The sequence below is a fragment of the Zingiber officinale genome, chromosome 2B, assembly GCF_018446385.1.
Source record: "Zingiber officinale cultivar Zhangliang chromosome 2B, Zo_v1.1, whole genome shotgun sequence".
Classification (NCBI taxonomy): Eukaryota; Viridiplantae; Streptophyta; class Magnoliopsida; order Zingiberales; family Zingiberaceae; genus Zingiber; species Zingiber officinale.
The window spans coordinates 12,535,995-12,557,366 of NC_055989.1; the positions used below are offsets into that span (position 1 = coordinate 12,535,995).

General features: G+C 37.8%; 1 protein-coding gene across 1 annotated transcript; it reads left to right on the top strand.

The window, feature by feature from the left end:
- The first annotated feature begins 571 nt into the window (after nucleotides 1–571).
- LOC122045327 (2-oxoglutarate-Fe(II) type oxidoreductase hxnY-like) lies at nucleotides 572–6,682 on the top strand. The gene is made up of 11 exons (XM_042605504.1): nucleotides 572–772; nucleotides 2,579–2,774; nucleotides 3,547–3,645; nucleotides 3,899–3,950; nucleotides 4,548–4,669; nucleotides 4,765–4,865; nucleotides 4,970–5,028; nucleotides 5,247–5,303; nucleotides 5,845–5,890; nucleotides 6,014–6,093; nucleotides 6,283–6,682. The coding sequence occupies exons 1-11, from the start codon at nucleotides 641–643 to the stop codon at nucleotides 6,371–6,373; spliced, it is 1,035 nt and encodes a 344-aa protein (XP_042461438.1). The 5' UTR covers nucleotides 572–640; the 3' UTR covers nucleotides 6,374–6,682.
- The last annotated feature ends 14,690 nt before the right edge of the window (nucleotides 6,683–21,372 follow it).

Genomic DNA, 21,372 nt, shown 5'->3' on the forward strand with positions numbered 1-21,372 from the left:
GGAGAAGAGAAAACGACAGAGGAGGGCTTGTCAGGGCACGTGAGAAACAAGTTTTGGCCCGAGTGGATTTCATTCGTGTCGCGGAGAGAGAGCGCTGAGGTGGAGGTGGCCACGAGGGCTGCCAACAGTGTCGCGGATATGTGTCGCGGTGAGTTGTCGCGGCAAATATCATTTCTCTTTTTTTAATTGATATTAGATATGATCGATTGGATTTCATACAAAATTTTCACCGGAGATAAATAGGAAAGCGCAAGTAGATGTCTCAAGCATCATTCTTAGCTCGATTTTCACTGGTAAAAAAAAAAAATCTCCTACAGTGGAGAGTAAAGATTCAAATTTTAAATTCTTTAATTATCCGTTAGATCTAGATCTACCTATCGTAGCAAATAGATCTAATTATTGTGTTATCATCTCGGGAACCGATTGATTTTTAATTCAATCGTGGTCAGGTTCTGTTTTTTATTTTTTTAATTTGACTGGTTAATTAGATTATGGGGTTGCGGGGTACGGGTGTTAAAAATTAATTCGATCCGTCAATTCGAAAAATATCATCTGAAATTTTCGAATTTAGGATAGCCATTGTGCGACGGAAGAGAAGGCTACTTGAAGCAGCAAGCGGCTAGAGAGTCGAGAGGTGGTGATGGTGGTGTCGGGAAACATGGCGAGTGCGGCGGAAGTGATCGTCGGTGGGTCGGCGCCGAAAACCGTACCGCTGAACTGCATCAGTCTCTCGGAGCCTGACATTACCAAATCCGTTTCCCTTCTCAAGCAGGTGCCTTCTCTATTAATGGATCGAGGAAAAAAAGGAACTTGTTTTATGATGTTCTTCTTGATTAAGCGTCTATTTTACTCGCCAAAGATAAACGATCTGTTTTTTTTTTTCGATTTGAGGTTTTGAATGTTTCCGTCAGTTTTTTATTTGCTGATGGTTTTGTTTTCCCGAGAAAATTAGAGGAGAGAATAAAAAGTTCACTCAATAGAACACGAAAGATACAGAGAATCTGACTGACAACAAAAACAGAAGAACAACACAACACATCAGTCGACCAACTTGGAGAATAAGAATCATGGGACCAATCTGCTTATCTGCGCTAGGAGGAGGAAAAATGGGACACCACTTCTAGCTCAAATTCTCTAAAAGCAGTCACAACTTCTGGTTTTGCTCTGAGTTTCCAAAGCATGAATATCTGAACATGCAGTCACATCTCAAGCATGAAGGAATCCACCATGAAGCTTAGACCTGCAGATGATGCTCTTGAAGAAACGTTCATGCCTTGATGCCAAAGGAAGTTCATTGTATTCCTATCAATAGTCTTAATAACCCAAGATGGAAAGATAAAGACAGAAGCAGAAAAGAGAGTCAAAAAGAAGAGTGTGTTGTTGATGAGCGTCAATTGGCCTTAGAGTGATAAGCAAATCTTTTGCCAAGGCACCAACCTCCTGTGAACTTTTGGTATCAGCCAATCCAAATAATCTTTAGTAGGCCTACCTAAACCTAATTAGAGTCTAAGGCATGGTTGGAAGAATTGACTGATTCAGATTCAAATTGGCCGAGTTGGATTGGGATGGGCTGATTCCGAGTTAGATCTTGCGACACCCATCCAAGAAGTGTTAGAATGATAGATCTGGAGTCTTACCTATGATTTCGAGTGATCATTTTGTAAGAAGAGAGCTCCTTGAGGCAATTTAGATTTTGCATCGTGGCAAGGGAAGAGGCAAGAGTTGGATATGCCAATGTCGATGTTTGTTTTCTAGCTTTCTCAAGGAGGAAGAAGACAGTGCTCTCTTCTGCTTATCTTCTTTGGGTCATCACATACGTGAGGAGGAGGCATAGGCAACCTCTTCGTTAGATCCTAATTGTGAGTTGCAAACTTCTGACTCTAGTAACTGTGTGGCTATATCATCTCCCAATTATCTTTAGTGAGATGAAGTTATTGTTGCTAAAATTATATGCTTTATTGAGAGTAGACTTTGGTCTTCACTAAAACTATGTGAATTTTTTTTAAAAAAATTGTGACTCCCGCTAAACTGGAAACACCGGAAATAAAAGGTTTTAGGTTTAATAAAGTAAAGACGTAATATATAGAATTTAAATTTAGTAGTAGTACATATTGGAAGACAAGTGTTAAGATAGGAGATGACTAGTTACTTGTAACTAAGAGCTTTAAGTATCTAGTTTGGTTTTTGCAAAAGGATGAAGGAGTTTATACAAATGTTTTGAAATAGAGGACATCAAGAGTTCTTTGTGATTGTAAGGTGTCCTAAAGTTTAAAGGGAAGATTTATAAAACAACGGTTAGACTTGATATGTTATATGAAGCTGAGCTATGAATTGAGCACATAAGCGGAAGATCAGAGAAGAAGATGTTAAAGTGAATTTAGATACATGAGAATAGACATGATAAGACATGAGAACATTATCACCGGTTTAAAACACACGCTTATCTATCATCTATTTCTGGACAAGTTGGCAAATGAACAGTACATATGGTTTTCGTTTTTTTTTAAATTTATTTTCTGTTTTGCTTTCCTTGCTTTTCTGGCTTCTTAAATATACATTCTCATTATCTGTTGGTCAGGCATGCGTAGATTCTGGATTTTTTTATGTGATTGATCATGGAATTGACCAAGAGCTTATGCAAGAAGTTTTTAGGCAGAGTCAAAAATTTTTTGACCTACCTTTACATGAGAAAATGAAATTGCTCCGAAACAAGAAATATCGAGGTTATGAACCTTTTATGAACCAGACTTCGGATCCAGGAAATCAAATAAGTGGTTGGTACTTTATTTTTTCTGGTTCACTTTTTTCCATTCTTCTTGTTAAGGTTCATTCTTGCCTCTAACCCTTTGTAGGCTTTACTTGCTAATTACCGAGAAAATTAGTATATGGCTTGATTTGGATGAAAGTTGAAGCTTGAGCAACTGAAACTGTTATGTGTAGTTGTGTATCTTTCTGCCTATCTGCATTCAGTTCACAGTTTGATGCTTTTAGTTGTACTTTTTTTGCCTCATTTGAAAGAGTGATGTTTGAATCAAATTACCTTCTGCTTAGTTTTTGTATGATTGATCGTATGCAGATCTTTTACTCATCTTAGTTTTCCTACACTTTCTACTCCATGAAATGCATCATCCATGTGAATTGCGTAACTCAGTTGTATATATTGCTTAAGTGAAGGAGCTGTTTGAATATGCTACGCGGTTGTGAAAATTCCGCAACTGAGATATATATTGTTTTACTTTCACAAAGCAGTATATTTGGGGGTTAAAAGAACACCTTCAGCAAGTGATCCTCAAAGCTATTTGATTTGCTTTTAGAACTGCTATGTCACATAATGACTGCATCTTTGCAAATGATCTTTTGAAAAGAAAAAGCTAGTATAGCCTAATAATGAATCAATCAAAATTATATGGCAGCCTGACATCCATCACTCAATATTTTGAAAACAGCTTTGTTCTAGAAGTTGAAATTTCTGCAGATGCTTTTCTTATCTTGATTATCATTATTAACATTCATCTTAATACAAACTTATTGCTCTCCTTGTTCTAGGTGATTATAAGGAAGCTTACTATATTGGTATTGAAGTACCTGAAGATGACCTAAAAGCAGAAAAACCATTTTATGGACCAAATTTGTGGCCGACTACAGGTAAGTTGTCTACTTCTTATCGCCTGCCACTTTGCTAACTCATGGAATAGATTTGGCTCCGACTCCTTGACTAGTTTCTTTTGGATGTTTTTATGACAGTAGCTACATATAAGGTTTATTCAAATCCTATGTTTGCTTCACCTACTAGATTTTTTGTATTTACTCTTTGAAGTGGTTTTAATGAACTGGTTAATGAGGACTGTATCTGAAAATTTTCAAATCTCTATTCTGATTTCATGTTTTCTTTCTGAAGATATATTACCTAGATGGAAGGAGATTATGGAGCAGTATCATAAGGAGGCACTGTAAGTGTTTCTCTTCAATTTAATATGGCGATGATTTCATGTTTCGGTGAATCACAACCTTTGAGTTTGAAGATTTTTGAATTGAAGATTTCGATATGGCATCTATGTGGATAAACATAGACTAAAAAAGAGTTGTTGCGTAACATATTACTTAAGACTATAATCAATCATCAGTGTCTTTATGTATGTCATCACCTTTAATTTCATCTTGACCTTGCTCCACCCGAGAAAGCTCCTAGAGGAAAGGAATTAAGTGTCCTTAATTTGAACATTTTTTCTTTTGGTGCTTCACTTCAATTGGCATGCACTGTGGATTTATAGGGATTCTTGGCCCTTTCTTTTCAAAGTGGATTGCAGTCTATCACCAAAGTTCCACCATGGAGCTGTATAGGCTAAGAACCTCAAGCCATCAATTTATTAGAAATTAAATTGTGTTACTTTTTAAATTCTTTCATGGATATGTAGTTGCTATATGACCAGTATACTGATAGCAGGGTAGTTCTTCCAAATATTTGTTTACCCTACTATATAGATTCATAGGTGCTAATAGTTGAGCAAGATGAGATTTTGGACTTATATCTATTCTTTCACTGTCAGGAGGGTGACAAGAGCAGTTGCTAGAATCATAGCCCTTGCACTTAACTTAGATGTTGGTTTTTTTGATAAGCCAGAAATGCTTGACGAGCCTATTGCAAGTTTGCGTCTCCTACACTACGGAGGTACGAAATAAGTTCAGGTTATGTCTTAGTCTTATGTTTGTGGAATTCTTGCTGATGCAACACATGCCATGATGATGCCTTTTTCTAACTATCAGGTAAAGTATCATGTCCTGAGAAAGGAATATTTGGAGCTGGAGCACATTCTGATTATGGATTAATAACTCTATTGGCAACTGATGATGTGATGGGTCTACAAGTGAGTTCCAAGTACCAACATCATTAATTGGCACAAATACAAGCTCCCATATGTTTCTAATGTTCTATGATTTAATTGGTTTTATTTTTTGCCTTATGGCACAGATATGCAAGGATAAAGATGCCAGGCCTCAGGTGTGGGAATATGTGGCACCAGTTAGTGGGTTAGTTCTTTGTCATCTATAATCTTTAACAACACCCCATGAGTAGTATATAAATTGTCTCTAGCCGATTTTTTTTCGAACTCATCAATATCCATGTGTATCTTTCCTCTGATGAACTTTATGCAAAGGTTCTAGTCGATATGTTGTACATCTTGTGCATGAAAGATTTTGTCTAAAATTTATCTTTGTTGCTAGCTTATTTTCCATGTTTGTTCCAGAGGGTTCATTGTCAATCTTGGCGATATGCTAGAACGTTGGAGTAATGGGATTTTCAGGTAATCTAATATTCTGCATGTAGAATAGCTTGTGTATTTATTCATAAGGTGATTGATAAACTAGTTTGGTTTAATTGTCTAGATTTTATCTGGAAAAAGGAAATTTTCAATTACAAATTTGTTGGTTAATAATGTAACCTATAATGTCATTAAATTTCTGTATCTCTATACTTGTTGATAAAATAATATATATAACAATATTCTTATGGAGTCTTTTTGTGGTCCTATTTGGACTCTTGTAATCTTGTTAGTGAAGTTGAAAATCATCTGAATTTCTTTTGTCAGATATTGAAAAGCACGATAATGTATGAAAAGCTATTTTATTCATATTCTTATTTTCAAATTTTAACAATATCCAGCGGGTAAGGCAAACGATATCTTGGAAGAAAAAATGCTGAGGAATGATATGTTGGAAGAAAAAATTTGATCCTTATTGATTTCTCCTGTTGCGTGCATGTTTATTTTGCTACTGACTAGATTATGCAATGTAATCTAGCATTTGCAAAAACAAACATCGACATTCTTCTTATTTGGCATGCAGGTCCACTATTCACAGAGTAGTTCTGGATGGGAGGGAACGCTATTCGGTAGGATATTTATTTCCTCAATCTCTATTTCTTCAAGGGAGTTGATTAGATATTTGCTTCAGCACAGTTTCTAACAGTATTTGAATACTCTGCTAACTGAATGGTCTACTTCCATTGGAACAGATCGCTTATTTTGTGGAGCCAAGCCATGATTGTCTCATTGAATGCTTACCGACTTGCAAATCTGAGGCAAACCCCCCCAAGTAAGTTCCACTCCAGCATGATATACCTCCAAATGAAGACTTAATACCATGTGAAGTTGATTAAAACTTAAAAGTGTTTTCATCTGATGATGAAATGTGGAAGCAATGTATAATCTTTCTTTTTTTTCAATGACCGAGAATTTTTTCACTGCATTAACGTTTTAATGGTTGCATGACCTTATCAATCAGGTTCCCTCCAGTGACTTCTGCAGCATACATTCTTCAAAAATACAAAGAGACCTTTGCAGACGTGAGCATGTACTCTAAACATCAGCCTTAAAGTTTGATCCAATTGTTTAACAAGATAGAAGACATGGAGGCGTCCTCAAATCAGATTGTAAATCTGCATGCTGCCAGTTTAAATCACAATGCCGCCTTCACCTAGACAATGCACAATAATGGTATTTGTTCTTTTCACTTTGTCAGTTCTTGACTTGTATGATAATATTTGTTATTGTCATACAAGAAAGTGTGCCATTTTCCTGTGTTTTATTCATAAAACTTGCCTCTTTAACTTTTGAGAAGATCAATTCTTAATGTACTAAGAAATGATTTAATCAATTTATCTATTACTAGTGTTTCTCTTTTATATGTAGCTATGACAAATAGTTGGACAAGCATGGTTTCATGCTGTATAGGATATCATAATTTTATGATATAGAACCCAAGTTTGGTTAAAAATGACTAGTTGAAAAGATGATAAATATGAACAAGGTCACTGATAGCTAGTTCTACTCTACTACAAACTATCTTCTCTTATTGGAAATATTGTAGAACAGATGCCTCTCGATACAACGCATAGTCCGGTTTTAAAACACTGGTTCCAACTCAGAGAGCAAAAACCACTGAACAGGGTTCCTCAATTTGTGGAGGCCAAACAGCCAATATGTGTTCAGTTAACAAACGTAGATAGTTAACTTGTTCTTCCATTAAAGGCATGCGTCCGTCAGAAATTGATCCCTTGTCTTATTATAGTAAGTCTGTCGTCTTCTAGCCAATTGGGCATCCTTTGGGGACTTCATCTTCTCTTTTATACATCCATTAGTGATTAGTCTTTGTCCACACAAGGGAGCTTATGTTCCAAATAGCGAAATGTAGATACTGAGAAGAAATGTTGTTTATTAGGGCAAAAGAGAATTGAAATTTTGTAATACCGATTTGCTTCAGAGGGAAGAAGATAGTGAAGACAAAATATGAAATCGTTTCTTTTGGGGAAAAACATTTTACACTATGGTTTTAATCATCATATATAACTCATAATAAAAAAAATATTTCTAAAATCATATTCAAGTTGATCATTTGAGTGGATTGGAAAGAAAATTTTATGATTCTACAATGTGTTTAATTCATATGAATATCTATTATATCGTGTATGAATTTCTATTGAGAAAATATTTCTATTTTTATTTATAAAAATGATGTTTATATAAAGTAGTTATTCTAAATAAATAAAAAATTATTATTTCTTACTCTATTCTATGAATAGTGTTAGCACAGCGGACATTTTGTTCTAGTGCAGCGACCCTTTACTTGAGGGAGGCTAGACACTCAACGAGATATTTTTACACCCGCTGAGTAGCAAATTATAAGTGGGATCTAGTAGGTAGATGAACCTAGTAGGCTAGTTCAATTGGATTGATTGTGTCAAGTGGTTCGATAGACCAATTAGTTTAGTTGAGCATGTTGAATAAAATGATCCAATTAGGTTAAATGATTGAGAGGACCAAATGAGCTCGTCAACCAAGTAGGGTAGGTCAAGTGAGCCACATGATCGACTTAGTTAGTTAGGTTGAGCAGGTTTGTCAAACCTAATAAGATATTATCAATACTAATTATGCTCAGTGGATATGCAAATCTAGATAGTCCGGCTAAGTAGTACATCATGCAACTAAAATGAGTTAAATCAACGGTTTATTTGTGAAGGAGACAATTTTTTCATTATAAAAAGTATTCCTTCTTTTTTTTTTTTTAATAAAATTCATTATAACTAAAAATATGAATAATTATCCTAATGTCATTTAAAGTAAAAAAAATACATTATTTATTTATTTTGATATTGTATTCCTTAGAAATAACTCTTCTATTCCATACTTTTTATCTTCTATCTTTTTTCCTTTTTCTTTTCCATTCTTTCCTTCTCATCTCGCTATCATAATTGAAATAAAGATTTGTGTGTGGTTTGTTCAAAAACCAAGAAGACTATTTTAGAGGACAACTAAGTTTACAGTGCTCAAATAGACTTAAGAGTATGTAACACAGTGGATGCAGACAGCTGAACACTTAGCTAAGGATCAAATCATTTTAGTCACAGTTCTTGCACGACGAAGTCATATTTCTTCTCACATAATTTTAATGGAGCTAATTAAACCCCTCAAGTCATCATCTCATCAACCTTTCAGTAAAATATGCCATTCATGTTGTTATCTCAGCAATGATTGACAGCAAAGGTGAAACTGTCTTTAATTAGCTTTTACATTCTTCTTTTACCACATACATCACCATTTTGTCCTCTTCTATGCATGGAATCGAGAAAGACAACCGAGAAGTTGAAATTTAAGTTGAAGGGATAAGAACAGCAAAACCAAAACATAAAAAAAAAACTAATAATAAATTTATTTTCACTGTTCATGCTGCACTCGTGGGACTTATTTACATATAAATTTAGGCTCCAGCTGAGTTGGTTTTTTTATTATTTGGGGGTTTAGAATGAGAGTTATAGAACAAGAATATTAGAAAAAAAAAATCAGAGTTATACTTATTGAAAAAAAAAAATTATAAGACATACAGATGATATCAAGACATAGGTGTTTAATAAATTTACCAGTCAGGTTCTGTAAGAACATAATGAATATATACATTAATAAGAGGAAGAAGACTTAGTAATAATGATAAAATAAGATAAAAGTAAATCCAATAGTGAGATAAAATCATGATTAACTTTTGTTGTTGTTGGAATTAGAGCATCCGTATTGATTTGAACGTTAATATATGTCATCTCTTTGAATAGAATGTCACATACTCATTATATTAACATTTCCCTTTTATTAACACACTCATATTTATTTTAACATTAATATTGATTATTTATGGATCACACTATCTATTTATTCATCTTTATTCTTTATATTCAAAATTTATTTTATTATTTTAATTTTTTTTATATAAAATACGCTCATTAACCGTGTTTAAAAAATTTAACGTTGTCAATGTGTGTATCTTATAATACTCATCCACGTTGATTTGTAACGCTATTTGGGTATTATAACATCTATATATTAATACCAATGTGAATGCTCTTAGAAAATGTGTTATTATCTGTTATACTTGGCTGCTTTCGTTTGTTTTCTTTAATTTTGTTACGAGGAAATAATATTGAGCAATAACAGCGGTGTTGGCTTGTTTTCAAGGCAAGAACAAGTGAATATTAGTCAATGAATGTGAAGACAATTGCATTGCATAGCCAGCAACTACCACCTAAGGGGACTCATTGATTGTAGTGTACAGACTGATGTTAGCAGAACATTGATACCTGATCATTAAAATAGGGAGACACAAACAAGCATGTGTCCAGTGAAGCTCGAAATTTAACACCTGCATAACTCCAAGAATGGTGCACCACGCCAGTTCTTTCACAACATAGAATAACGATTCTTCTGCATTTTACAGGAGTACATTACATCCCATCATTCTGATAGAGGTGAATTTCAAACTTAAAATTGTCGACCTATTTTAGATCGTTTAGGTCATTTTAAGATGGTTTAGATGCTAAAATGCATATTAATTAAGGAATATGTCTTGTGATTGATTGTAATAACTGACGTGTTATTTGCTAAACTTAACTCAGGAATGGATGATAATATTCTCATGCAATGCAGCACGTTTAAGGCGAAGAAGGTTCAGCTAATACATTGACTAAGATAAGATCTTCACCATATCTGAGATGAATGGAGCAGAGGGCCGTCACCTACTTCTATCCCATAAATTGCTCATACGAAGAGAAAAAAACTGAAATACTGATTTATAACTCTTTCTGGTCGTCAAGTTCTGTTGAAGCTGTAATTACATTGATATGAGAGAAGGCCACCATCCACTTGACACTTCACTGCTTGCTTTGTGCAAGTTTTTCTGGGGATAGCAAACACAAACAAGCATGAGATTTGACCGCTGATCGATCAATGAAGAGCGGCTCCAATAACTTCATGCAACCGTGAAATATATACTGCTAAAGGGTTGAATTTTCTTTAGCGTATGAGATCATCCATATGTATTGATGTGTTCAAGCCATCATCACATAGATCCTGACAACTAATCTAGGGTCTCCTCATGACGGTACGATGATTGAGATTATAGGTCCTTTACGATTGATAAGGAGGCGATGAATTTATTAGTATAGGTTGTATTAATAATCTGATTTTGATGTATAACAAATAGGTCAAAGTTAGATGAGTTGTATGTCTAACGCTTCTACCAAGTGTGCAGGAGTTGACTGGTCTGAAGGACCTGATACCAGGTTGAAATCCAGCTAGGTCTGTGGGGCCTGATAGTTGGTGCGAAGTCCAGATAGGTCCACGGGACTCGATATATGGTGAGAAGTTTGGTTGGATCCGCGGGACCTGACAACCGGTCGAATTCTAGTTGGGTTTGTGAATCTAACAACTGGCGGGAAGACCTGATGGGTCAGAGGTAAGTCGAGTGACTGCAAGTGGTAAGTAAAGGTAAGCAACTGGAGGAGAGATCCAGTGAGAACGCGTTTCCCGTTGAGAGAACTGTAAGCATCAATCCAGTTCAGGTCTATTTAGGAAACCTAAGCTGAGACCTTGACTAGATCCTGATTCTGGGTGTTGGGACCGAATGTGTAGCTAGAGGGGGGGGGGGGGGGGGGGGGAATAGCTCGGCGCGATCCTTGTGCTTGACGTTGCTTGTTTCTTCAAAGATATGTAGCGGAAATACAAGAAACAAAACATACAACGCTAACAAAAGGGATTTACTTGGTATCCACCTCAAGATGAGGTGACTAATCCAAGGATCCACACACTCACGCACCCTCCACTATGAAAACACTCCTTTATGGTAACTACCAAAGGCGGAGAAGCCCTACAAGTTCACACTACAAGAAGAAAGGGAAAGGGAACAAAATACAAGCTAAAAGCTTACAAGTTAGCACAAGAAAACCCTAACCCTAGATTTCTTCTTCTTGCTGTAGATCCGCCTCTTGATTTGGAAGAACCTCCAAGAACTTCAAGAACTGGCGGTGAGAACTCTGTGGAGAAGCTCTGTGAAGATATGTGCTCGCTGGAGAAGAAGTCGTGGGAGTTCTGCCGAGAGAACAGCTCGCCAGCAGCTAAATACGACGCTAACGGTCGGATCCCAATCGATCGGATTGCTCCCAATCGATTGGGGAGGCTTTGGATCGATCGGCTGATCGATCCAGAGTGCCTCTGTGCTCCTGGAGTTGCCTGGATCGATCGACCAATCGATCCAGGTCCCATCGTGCGAAAACGCGCCTCCCAATCGATCGGTTGATCGATTGGGGGCTCTAGATTGATCGGTCGATCAATCTAGAGCTCTTCTGTTCGCGCGACACTTCTCCCCATTCGATCTACCGATTGATTGGGAGAAAGCTTGTCACGGGGACTCACCCAATCGATCGGTCGATCGATTGGGCATGTGCCAATCGATCGGCTGATCAATCCAGCTTCTTGTTTTTACCCAAAAATAAGTCCAAAGTCCCCTAAACCAACATCTGGTCAACCATGACCTGTTGGCTCATCATGTCTAGCATCCGGTCACCCTTGACCTGCTAGGACTCGCTCACCAAGTGTCCAGTCAATCCCTTTGACCCACTTGGACTTTCCTCCTCGTGCCAAGTATCCGGTCAATCCCTTTGACCTACTTGGTCTTTCCAACACCAGATGTCCGATCAGCCTTGATCCATCTGAATTTTCTCGTGCCTGGTTTCACGCACCAGGACTTCCAACTGCCTAGCTTTACTCACTAGGTCTTTCACCTGGCTTCACTCACCAGGATTTTCAACTGCCTAGCTTCACTTACTAGGTCTTTCACCTGACTTCATTCACCAGGATTTTCCTTCTGCCTGGCTTCACTCACCAGGACTTTCAACTGCCTAGCTTCACTCACTAGGTCTTTCACCTGACTTCACTCACCAGGACTTCCCATTGCCTAACTTCCCAGTTAGGACTTTTTATCTGCCTGACTTCACTCACCAGGACTTTCACCTAGCTTCACTCATTAGGATTTCCAGTCAAGTATCCAGTCAACCTTGACCTAGTTGACTCTCCTTCACAATCTCACCACATGAACAATTACACCTGCAATCTTCATGTGTTGTCTACATATATTGTTAAACATCGAAAGTCAAACATCAAGACTCGAGCTTGACTCAATTCAAGCTCAGTCAACCAAGTCAACTTTGACCTAGGAATATTGCACCAACAATCTCCCCCTTTTTGATGTTTGACAATACCACTGACAATACCACTTTTGAGTTAGGCTAATCCCATAACCTCAACTTCTTTCATGCCAATATGTGAGCGAGGATTCCCTTCATCCTTCCCTTTTTGCCATAGGTCGATGCACATTCTCCCCCTATTTAGGGAATGAAGGCCTAACTTAAATCATACATTCTCCCCCTATTGACACACATCAAAAAGAAACTCTCTCCCTGAAGAGTTACTCACCGTTGTTCACAACTTCACTCGTTGTTCACAACATAATAACGAAGGTCTCATACCCTTCATTATTCTTAACGCCCATCCTTGAGCATATACCACTTGGTATATTCACTTGTTGTATACAACTTCACTCGTTGTCTTCACACACGATTCAAATGAAGGTCTCATACCCTTCATTATCATCAAATGCTCATTTATGAGCATGCATCACTTGAAACAATGAAGATATCTACTCTCCATTGTAGTCAAATACCCAACCTTGAGCATTTTCACGAAAGAAGGTTAACCACCTTCCAAGGTGTATGAAAATTAAATTTTCATGTCCTTAAAGAGTAACTCTCCCTAAAGACATGCTCGTAACTTCTGTCATTGCACCAACAATGACTTGGAATCCCTAAACCTTTAGGAAATCCAAATTTAGAAGTTTTGAGGTTCAAAAATTCAATAATGAAACCAAACCTCAACCTAAACTTCTACTTAGTCTCCCTTAACCAATCCATCCTTGTTTTCATCATGAAAACTTCCCCTAAATGTATACAAATGTGTTTTGAGGGGTTTGGAATGATTACCTAGACTAAAGATGGTCTAAAATGCCGAAATCAGGCTTTACCAGCCAAAATCAGCATTCCCAATCGATTGGAGTTGGGTCTCAATCAATTGAACCTGCTTGAATCGATCCACTGATCGATTCAGGAGGGCTGGATCGATCGGTGGATCGATCCAGGAAGCTTCTGTTCGCGAGAAGCTTGCTCTCAATCAATCGCCTGATCGATTGAGACCCTTCAATCGATCGGGCGATCGATTGAAGCTCTGAAAAAGCTGAAATTCCATTTCAGTCAATTTCAGAAACCCCTAGAGAAATCTACAAACTTCCAAAAATCATAAAAATCGTTGTAGACATTATTTAGGGCATATAGTATCATGGAAAAATAGTTTTCTAAGAAAATACTTCATTTTTTTTTCAAACATTGACACAAACTTGAAAACTTGTAAACACTTTAGTGTTTTCTTCAAGTTTGTGCTCAACTATTTAATGATGATTACTATCAAAAGATAGCCTTCACCAAGGTTTTCCAGAAGCATTTTAAAATGATTTTCAAAACCAATATCCAACCATGTTCCTTGGGCTCAATGCACATGACTTGTACATTAGCTTTCCCAATGATTAGAAAACAGATAACTATGTGTTTGATGAACCTAAAACTCACAAAAATGCACCAAATCAACATCTTGAGTTTTGTTCATCATCCTAACATCTCACTTGTATTTAATGTGTATTAAACTACATACAAGTCACCTTATAGTTCTTAGTGAGATGTTAACTTTTGGTTGTGCCCTAATCTAGGGATCATGCATATCTACTTAGGTATCTTGAGTTGTGAACATCCACCAAGGATGTTACTTGTTAATAAATGTCATTTGTCCTTAAAATGCAAGGAATTAAAATAGTGCATGATATGTTATGACATACATCAAAAAGAAATAATTTTCAAAAGAAAATTTCCTATAACTATATGATGTATGTATGAGATGACATTGTATTTTTTATATTTTTCATAATAAAATGTGAATGCAAAAATAAATATGATGTCATGACATATTATGGGCAAACAAAGTATGACAAATTTGCATAAATGAAATACTTAGGTTGTCTACCTAAGTATCCTTAAGCCTTAGCTAAATTAAGCTTTAAAGCCTAGATTGCCCACTATTTCCCAAGAAAATGCTAATAATCCAATTTTGACATTTCTTTTACTTTTCCTGATTTGTGCCAATTTAAATTAACCATATTCCTCAAATTTTGGCACAATTTTCTCTTTTAAAGAGTAACCAATTGGGTTAAGGCATACATTACCTTTAATTTCTTAAGAACATACCAAAATCTCAACTTGGTAGTTCTTATGATTTTTCCAATTTGTGTCACTTCAAATATCATCCAATTTATCAAATTGTGACACATTTTACTCTTACAAGAGTAAATAATTTTTTTTTCCATTTTCAAAGGTTAATAATAACCTTGAAAATGCTCCTCGAGTGTCAACTTCATCAAAGTTGGGTTAACTACCCTTCTAATCGGAGTTAACACTTTCTAACCCATCTATGGGGTAGAGAAAATGCTCCTAGGAACCCAAAACCTATTGGTGCTCCTTGCATGCTCTAGGTATTCACTAGGGATAACTTCCCTATATACCTTCTTAGTGACCTTGTTAGGCTTCTTAGAAGCCTTGATCACCTTTTCTAGGTCAACCCTAGGAATAACCTCCCTTTTGACCTTCTTTGTGAATTTCTTAGACTTCTTAGAAGTCTTAGTCACATTTGTTGTAAAAATACTCTTAGAGATAACCTCCCTAGTATTTTTGACTTGACTCTTAGGCCTAGACTCGGTTCCATAGCTATATGGAACCCTATGGTAAGAAATTACATCCTTCTTAGCTTTGAGTTTGTATACCAAACCTCTATGGCCATTGGATGACCTTTGTGCTCCTAAACCTAGGTTTTTCTCATTTTGCCCTTTTAGGATACTTTCCATCATTTTTAGGGTCTTTTCCATTTTATCAAGCCTTGACCTCAAGACTTGATTTTCTATCATTAAATCCTTAGTTTTTGATTTTTCAATGAATCCATGAGCAATTTTATTTTTAGGCTTGTAACTAAAACTCTTAGTTTTCTTGCCTAGATTTTCATCTACCTTCCTAACCCTAGATGTGGTAGTCTTAGCATGAAAAGCTACAAGATTTTCCTTAAAGCTATCATGCTTTCTATTCTTATGGTAAATAACATTAAAATGATAAAGGTTAGAACTACCATGTTTTTTACCATTATTTAAAGGGGTAGGCTCAATAAATGATACATTTCTTTTTACCTTGGAGGCTCCCCCTTGACTTGTGCTTCCTCCAAGAGCCTTGACCGCTTTCTTCCCCTTTGGACATTGGCTCCGGTAATGTCCCTTTTGATTGCAAGAGAAGCACACAATGTGCTCCTTGCTCTTCTTTGTTCCGGGGACGGTCTCCTTGGGCTTCACCTTGCCCTTTAGTGCCACTTGGCTCTTCTCCTTGGCCAATTTGGGGCACTTGCTCTTGTAATGTCCCTTTTCCCTACACTCAAAGCAAATAATGTGATTTTTATTTTTAATTGAAATGTTTATACCTTCATGTATAGGGATGACACTTTCTCCTTTGGATCCGGAGGTAGAAACTTCCTCTTGATCCGAAAATGATTTTCCTCCCATTGATTTTACTTGACTTGTGGAGGATGCACCGTCTTCTTCTCCATTTGACCCGGATGTAGAAGCTTCTCTTTCTTCTTGATCCGGCACCACCGAAGGTCGCTCCCCCTCAATCCTAGAGGTGGAGACTTCTTCATCTGCATCTTGTACATGGAACAAGGAGTATGCCCTCTCCTTGCCCTCTTCATTGCATTCCTTTGAAGATGAAGTTTCTTGGACTTCTTCTTCGGAAGTTGAGCATCTCTCAACCTCGGAGTCCTCTTCCTTTTGGTCTTGATCCAATGAGTCACCCTCTATGGATTCTTCTTGATCTTGTACAATGGAGGGGATCTCATGAATCCTTGCCAACTTGCTCCATAGCTCTTTGGCATCCTTGAATTCTCCAACTTGAGCCAAAATATCGCTTGGCAATAAATTGACCAAAAGCTTGGTCACTTTATCATTTGCTTTGCTCCTTTGAACTTGCTCTTGACTCCATTTGCTTTTCTTGAGAGGCTTGCCCTTGGAGTTTGTTGGAGCTTCAAAACCTTCCATAAGAGCAAACCATTGCTCTATCTCCATCATCAAGAAATTCTCGATCTTTGATTTCCAAAGATTGAAGCTTGTTGAAGTAAATGATGGAGACACCCTTGTATCAAATCCAAGTCCGTCTTGGAATTCCATCTTGAAGTTTGAGCTTCTTGAATTCTTTGACTTTGATGAATTTACTCAAACTTCTTCACCCTCTAGCTTTTTCCCTTTCCGGTGATGATTCCAATGAAGAGCAACCTTGCTCTGATACCACTTGTTGGGACCGAATGTGTAGCTAGAGGGGGGGGGGGGTGAATAGCTCGGCGCGATCCTCGTGCTTGACGTTACTTGTTTCTTCAAAGATATGCAGCGGAAATACAAGAAACAAAACATACAACGCTAACAAAAGGGATTTACTTGGTATCCACCTCAAGATGAGGTGACTAATCCAAGGATCCATACACTCACGCACCCTCCACTATGAAAACACTCCTTTATGGTAACTACCAAAGGCGGAGAAGGCCTACAAGTTCACACTACAAGAAGAAAGGGAAAGGGAATAAAATACAAGCTAAAAGCTTACAAGTTAACACAAGAAAACCCTAACCTTAGATTTCTTCTTCTTGTTGCAAATCCGCCTCTTGACTTGGAAGAACCTCCAAGAACTTCAAGAACTGGTGGTGAGAACTCTGTGGAGAAGCTCTGTGAAGATCTGTGCTCGCTGGAGAAGAAGCCGTGGGAGTTCTGCCGAGAGAACAGCTCGCCAGCAACTAAATACGATGCCAACGGTCGGATCCCAATCGATCGGATTGCTCCCAATCGATTGGGGAGGCTTTGGATCGATCGGCTGATATATCCAGAGTGCCTCTGTGCTCCTGGAGTTGCCTGGATCGATCGACCAATTGATCCAGGTCCCATCGCGCGAAAACGCGCCTCCCAATCGATCGCTCGATCGATTGGGGGTTCTGGATCGATCGACCGATCGATCTAGAGCTCTTCTGTTCGCGCAACACTTCTCCCCAATCGATCCACCGATCGATTGGGAGAAAGCTTGTTGCGGGGACTCACCCAATCGATCGGTCGATGTGCCAATCGATCGGTTGATCGATCCAGCTTCTTGTTTTTGCCCAAAAACAAGTCCAAAGTCCCCTAAACCAACATCTGGTCAACCATGACATGTTGGCTCATCATGTCTAGCATCCGGTCGCCCTTGACCTGCTAGGACTAGCTCACCAAGTGTTCGGTCAATTCCTTTGACCCACTTGGACTTTCCTCCTCGTGCCAAGTATCCGATCAATCCCTTTGACCTACTTGGACTTTCCACCTCACGCCAAGTATCTGGTCAATCCCTTTGACCTACTTGGTCTTTCCAACACCAGATGTCCGATCAGCCTTGATCCATCTGGATTTTCTCGTGCCTGACTTCACTCACTAAGACTTCCAACTGCCTAGCTTCACTCACCAGGATTTTCATTCTGCCTGGCTTCACTCACCAGGACTTTCAACTGCCTAGCTTCACTCACTAGGTCTTTCACCTGACTTCACTCACCAGGACTTCCCATTGCCTAACTTCCCAGTTAGGACTTTCCATCTGCCTGGCTTCACTCACCAGGACTTTCACCTAGCTTCACTCACTAGGATTTTCAGTCAAGTATCCAGTCAACCTTGACCTACTTGACTCTTCACAATCTCACCACATGAACAATTGCACCTGCAATCTTCATGTGTTGTCTACATGTATTGTCAAACATCGAAAGCCAAACATCAAGACTCGAGCTTGACTCAATTCAAGCTCAGTCAACCAAGTCAACCTTGACCTAAGGATATTGCACTAACACTGGGGAGACAGGATCTAATTACTACTCGTATTTTATTATGTTGTACCAACTTTATTTTACAGGGAAAAATCTATTTTTGGTTGTTCAGGACTAACCTTTTTTGCAGGGAAAAGTTGTTGAAGAAAAGGGGTCCGGGTGCCCGGACCAAGCTCACCCGGGCGAGCCGCAGGCGTCCAGGCGGTCCGGGCGCCCGGAGTCCATCCAAGCGCCCGGGGTCCATCTAGGCACCTGGATCCGAAAACTCATCCACAAGCTAACGCGGAGCACATCGATTTGTCGAGTCATGTGGTCTAGGTTCTCGGAAGGGTTCCAAGCGCCAAGAATGGATCTATTTAAAGGCCTTCAATCCGAAGCTTCAGAATAACAATCACTATAAGTCTTCTTCTTGCTTGGTGCTCCGAAAATGCTCCCGCAACGCTGCTATGCTCCGCCGACAACTGGTGACCAAGACTTTTCAATTTTATTGTTGTTGTTGGTAACTTTTATTTCCAATTCTTGTACTTAACTCCTGTAATCTTTTGCGAACTGTTAGTAGATTGCTCAACGAAAGCACTCGACATGTGCGGGTCTTGGAGTAGGAGTCGTCGAAGGCTTCAAACCAAGTAAAATTTTGTTTGTTAGCATTGATTCATTTTTTCTTCCGCTACGTACTTCGATTAATTCGCTATCGATTTTCGTGATCACTATTCATCCCTCCTCTAGCGTTCTTTTCAATCCTACAAGTGGTATCAGAGCAGGTACCGCTCTGAATTGGTGCAACCACCAATCAGGCAAAGGAGGTGATATTTTTTTTCTTCTTTTTTCCTTTCTATTTTTTTAAAGCTTTTTCAATATAATCCAAATTGATACAATTACCTCTCTGGATAATTTCTTTTCATTGCAAACCTCTGAATTGGTGCAACACTAGTTCAGTCTTAATATTTTAATTTTCTCTCACATTGCTAATCTAAGACCAGTCTTAGGATCGTCTTTTCTTTTTCTGTTTGTGTACAAGATTCATGGCCTAAAATGAAGGATACAACACTGTCCGTCCTCTCCTCTTCAACGGTGATGACTTTTCGTACTGGAAGAAGCGGATGGAAGTATATCTGAAGATCGACTTCGATCAATGGTTTAGCGTCACCAAAGGCTACAAGGCTCTCGTCGACAACGCTGGAATTCCAATAGACCCGGAAAATTGGAATCCAGAAATGAAGAAGAAGGCTCAGATTGACTTCAAGGCTCTCAACACAATCCAGTGCGGATTAACAAAGGAGGAGCTAAACTGCGTCGGCCCACATGAAAGTGCGAAGGAATTGTGAGACAAACTTATCGAACTACACGAGGGAACCAACGACGTGAAGGTAACAAAAAGGGACCTTTATTTAAATAAATTATTTAACATAAAAATACAGGAAGGAGAATCTGCGAGTCAACTTCATGCAAGGATAAAGGACATCCTCAACGGGCTTTATACAATCAGTCATCAAATGGAGAACTGAGACTTGATAAGGTATGCTCTAAACACGTTTCCTCGAAATGCACTGTGGGCATCTATCGTGGATGCTTATAAAATTTTAAAGAACTTATCTAAATTAAAACTCGATGAATTGTTTTGTGAACTTGAACTCCATGAATAGACTAACTCAAAACATGTCGAGAAAGGTATTGCTCTTTTTGTAGGTCCCTCAAAAGAAGCCAAACAGAAGAACAAACCAGAGTCAGAATCTGAATTTGACTCAGAAGAAGAAGAAAAACAACTTATGAACATGGTCAGAAAATGTTCACAAGAAGAAAAAACAACTTCTCGAAGAAGGACCTGCAAAAGGTAATCAAGTCAAATGACACGAAGACAAAGATCACATGGTACGGGTGTAACATGAAAGGACACTACAAACACGAGTGCCCAAAGGTGAAAGACGACAAATTCAAAGCAACTAGAAAGAAAAAGGCACTCAAGGCGATGTAAGACGAATCATCTTCAGAAGAATCAGATTCTGAAGATCATAAGCACCACAACTACCTCGCACTGATTGTAATAGGACCGGAATCAGAAAGCGAGTCGAAACAAGGCGACGAGTTCGAAGACAATTCAAGCCACGAATCCACACTCGTTTCCGAAAGTTTGAACGAAGTATCTTCTATTCTAACCTTAAAATTCTTTAGAATTATCACATGTTTAAATAAAAAATTAATTAAACATGAAAAATAATCTGAATCACTTCTTGAGGAAAACCAACGCCTTAAGGAACAAGTTGAAAAAGGGAATCCAAATCAAGATATAAAACTTGAGAAGGAAAACACAAATTTAAAAAATGAAGTTAATAATCTTAAAGGATTATTAGAATCCTTCATAACCAGATCAAAAAACTTGGACTTAATTCTTAAAACCCAAAAGACTGTCTACAATAAATCTGGGCTTGGATACAAGTCTAGCTCAACAAACAAAACTTTTATTTCACTGAAAGTTAAAACAAAAATCTGACTAATGCTTGGGTTTCGAAAGCGTGTCTTACCATGCAAGTAGGATTCAATAAATTCTATGTACCCAAAATTGAAATTCATTATCTAAAACCAAATCCAACTAAACTCATTAACTCAAATCTAAAGAGTCAAATAAATCAAATAATAAAAAGTCAAACAAGTCAAACTCAAATAAATAAAATAATTATCATCAAATTTATTATAACTATGAAAATAAACAACATAAAACATAAAAACTCAATAATTCAGGGGGAGACTCTAAATTAGTTGGCACCTCCAAAATAATTTTTTTCCCGGCTGGATAATTAGACTTAATCAAATAGGGATAAAATTTTAACTTGAAAAATAGCAATGGAGAAGTTTTGGATGATAGTAAGTTAGGGAAGCTCTGTCTATGCATGTCTAGGAAGATATGATTTCGACCTAGTGCATTTGGCTTAGTGGAACTAATTGAAGCCATCCTCTATCAATCCTAACTAGTTAGACCAAAGTTTTGTGATTAAGTTCAGTGGATAGGACTATTTGAAAAATTTCGAAGACATGATTACTC

Bases quoted from the DNA above. Each gene is read 5' to 3' on its own strand.
- LOC122045327 (XM_042605504.1), top strand. From the start codon at position 641: ATGGTGGTGTCGGGAAACATGGCGAGTGCGGCGGAAGTGATCGTCGGT. The intron at 2,775-3,546 runs GTTGGTACTTTA...TCCTTGTTCTAG, and splicing joins TCCAGGAAATCAAATAAGTG to GTGATTATAAGGAAGCTTAC. The intron at 3,646-3,898 runs GTAAGTTGTCTA...TTCTTTCTGAAG, and splicing joins AAATTTGTGGCCGACTACAG to ATATATTACCTAGATGGAAG.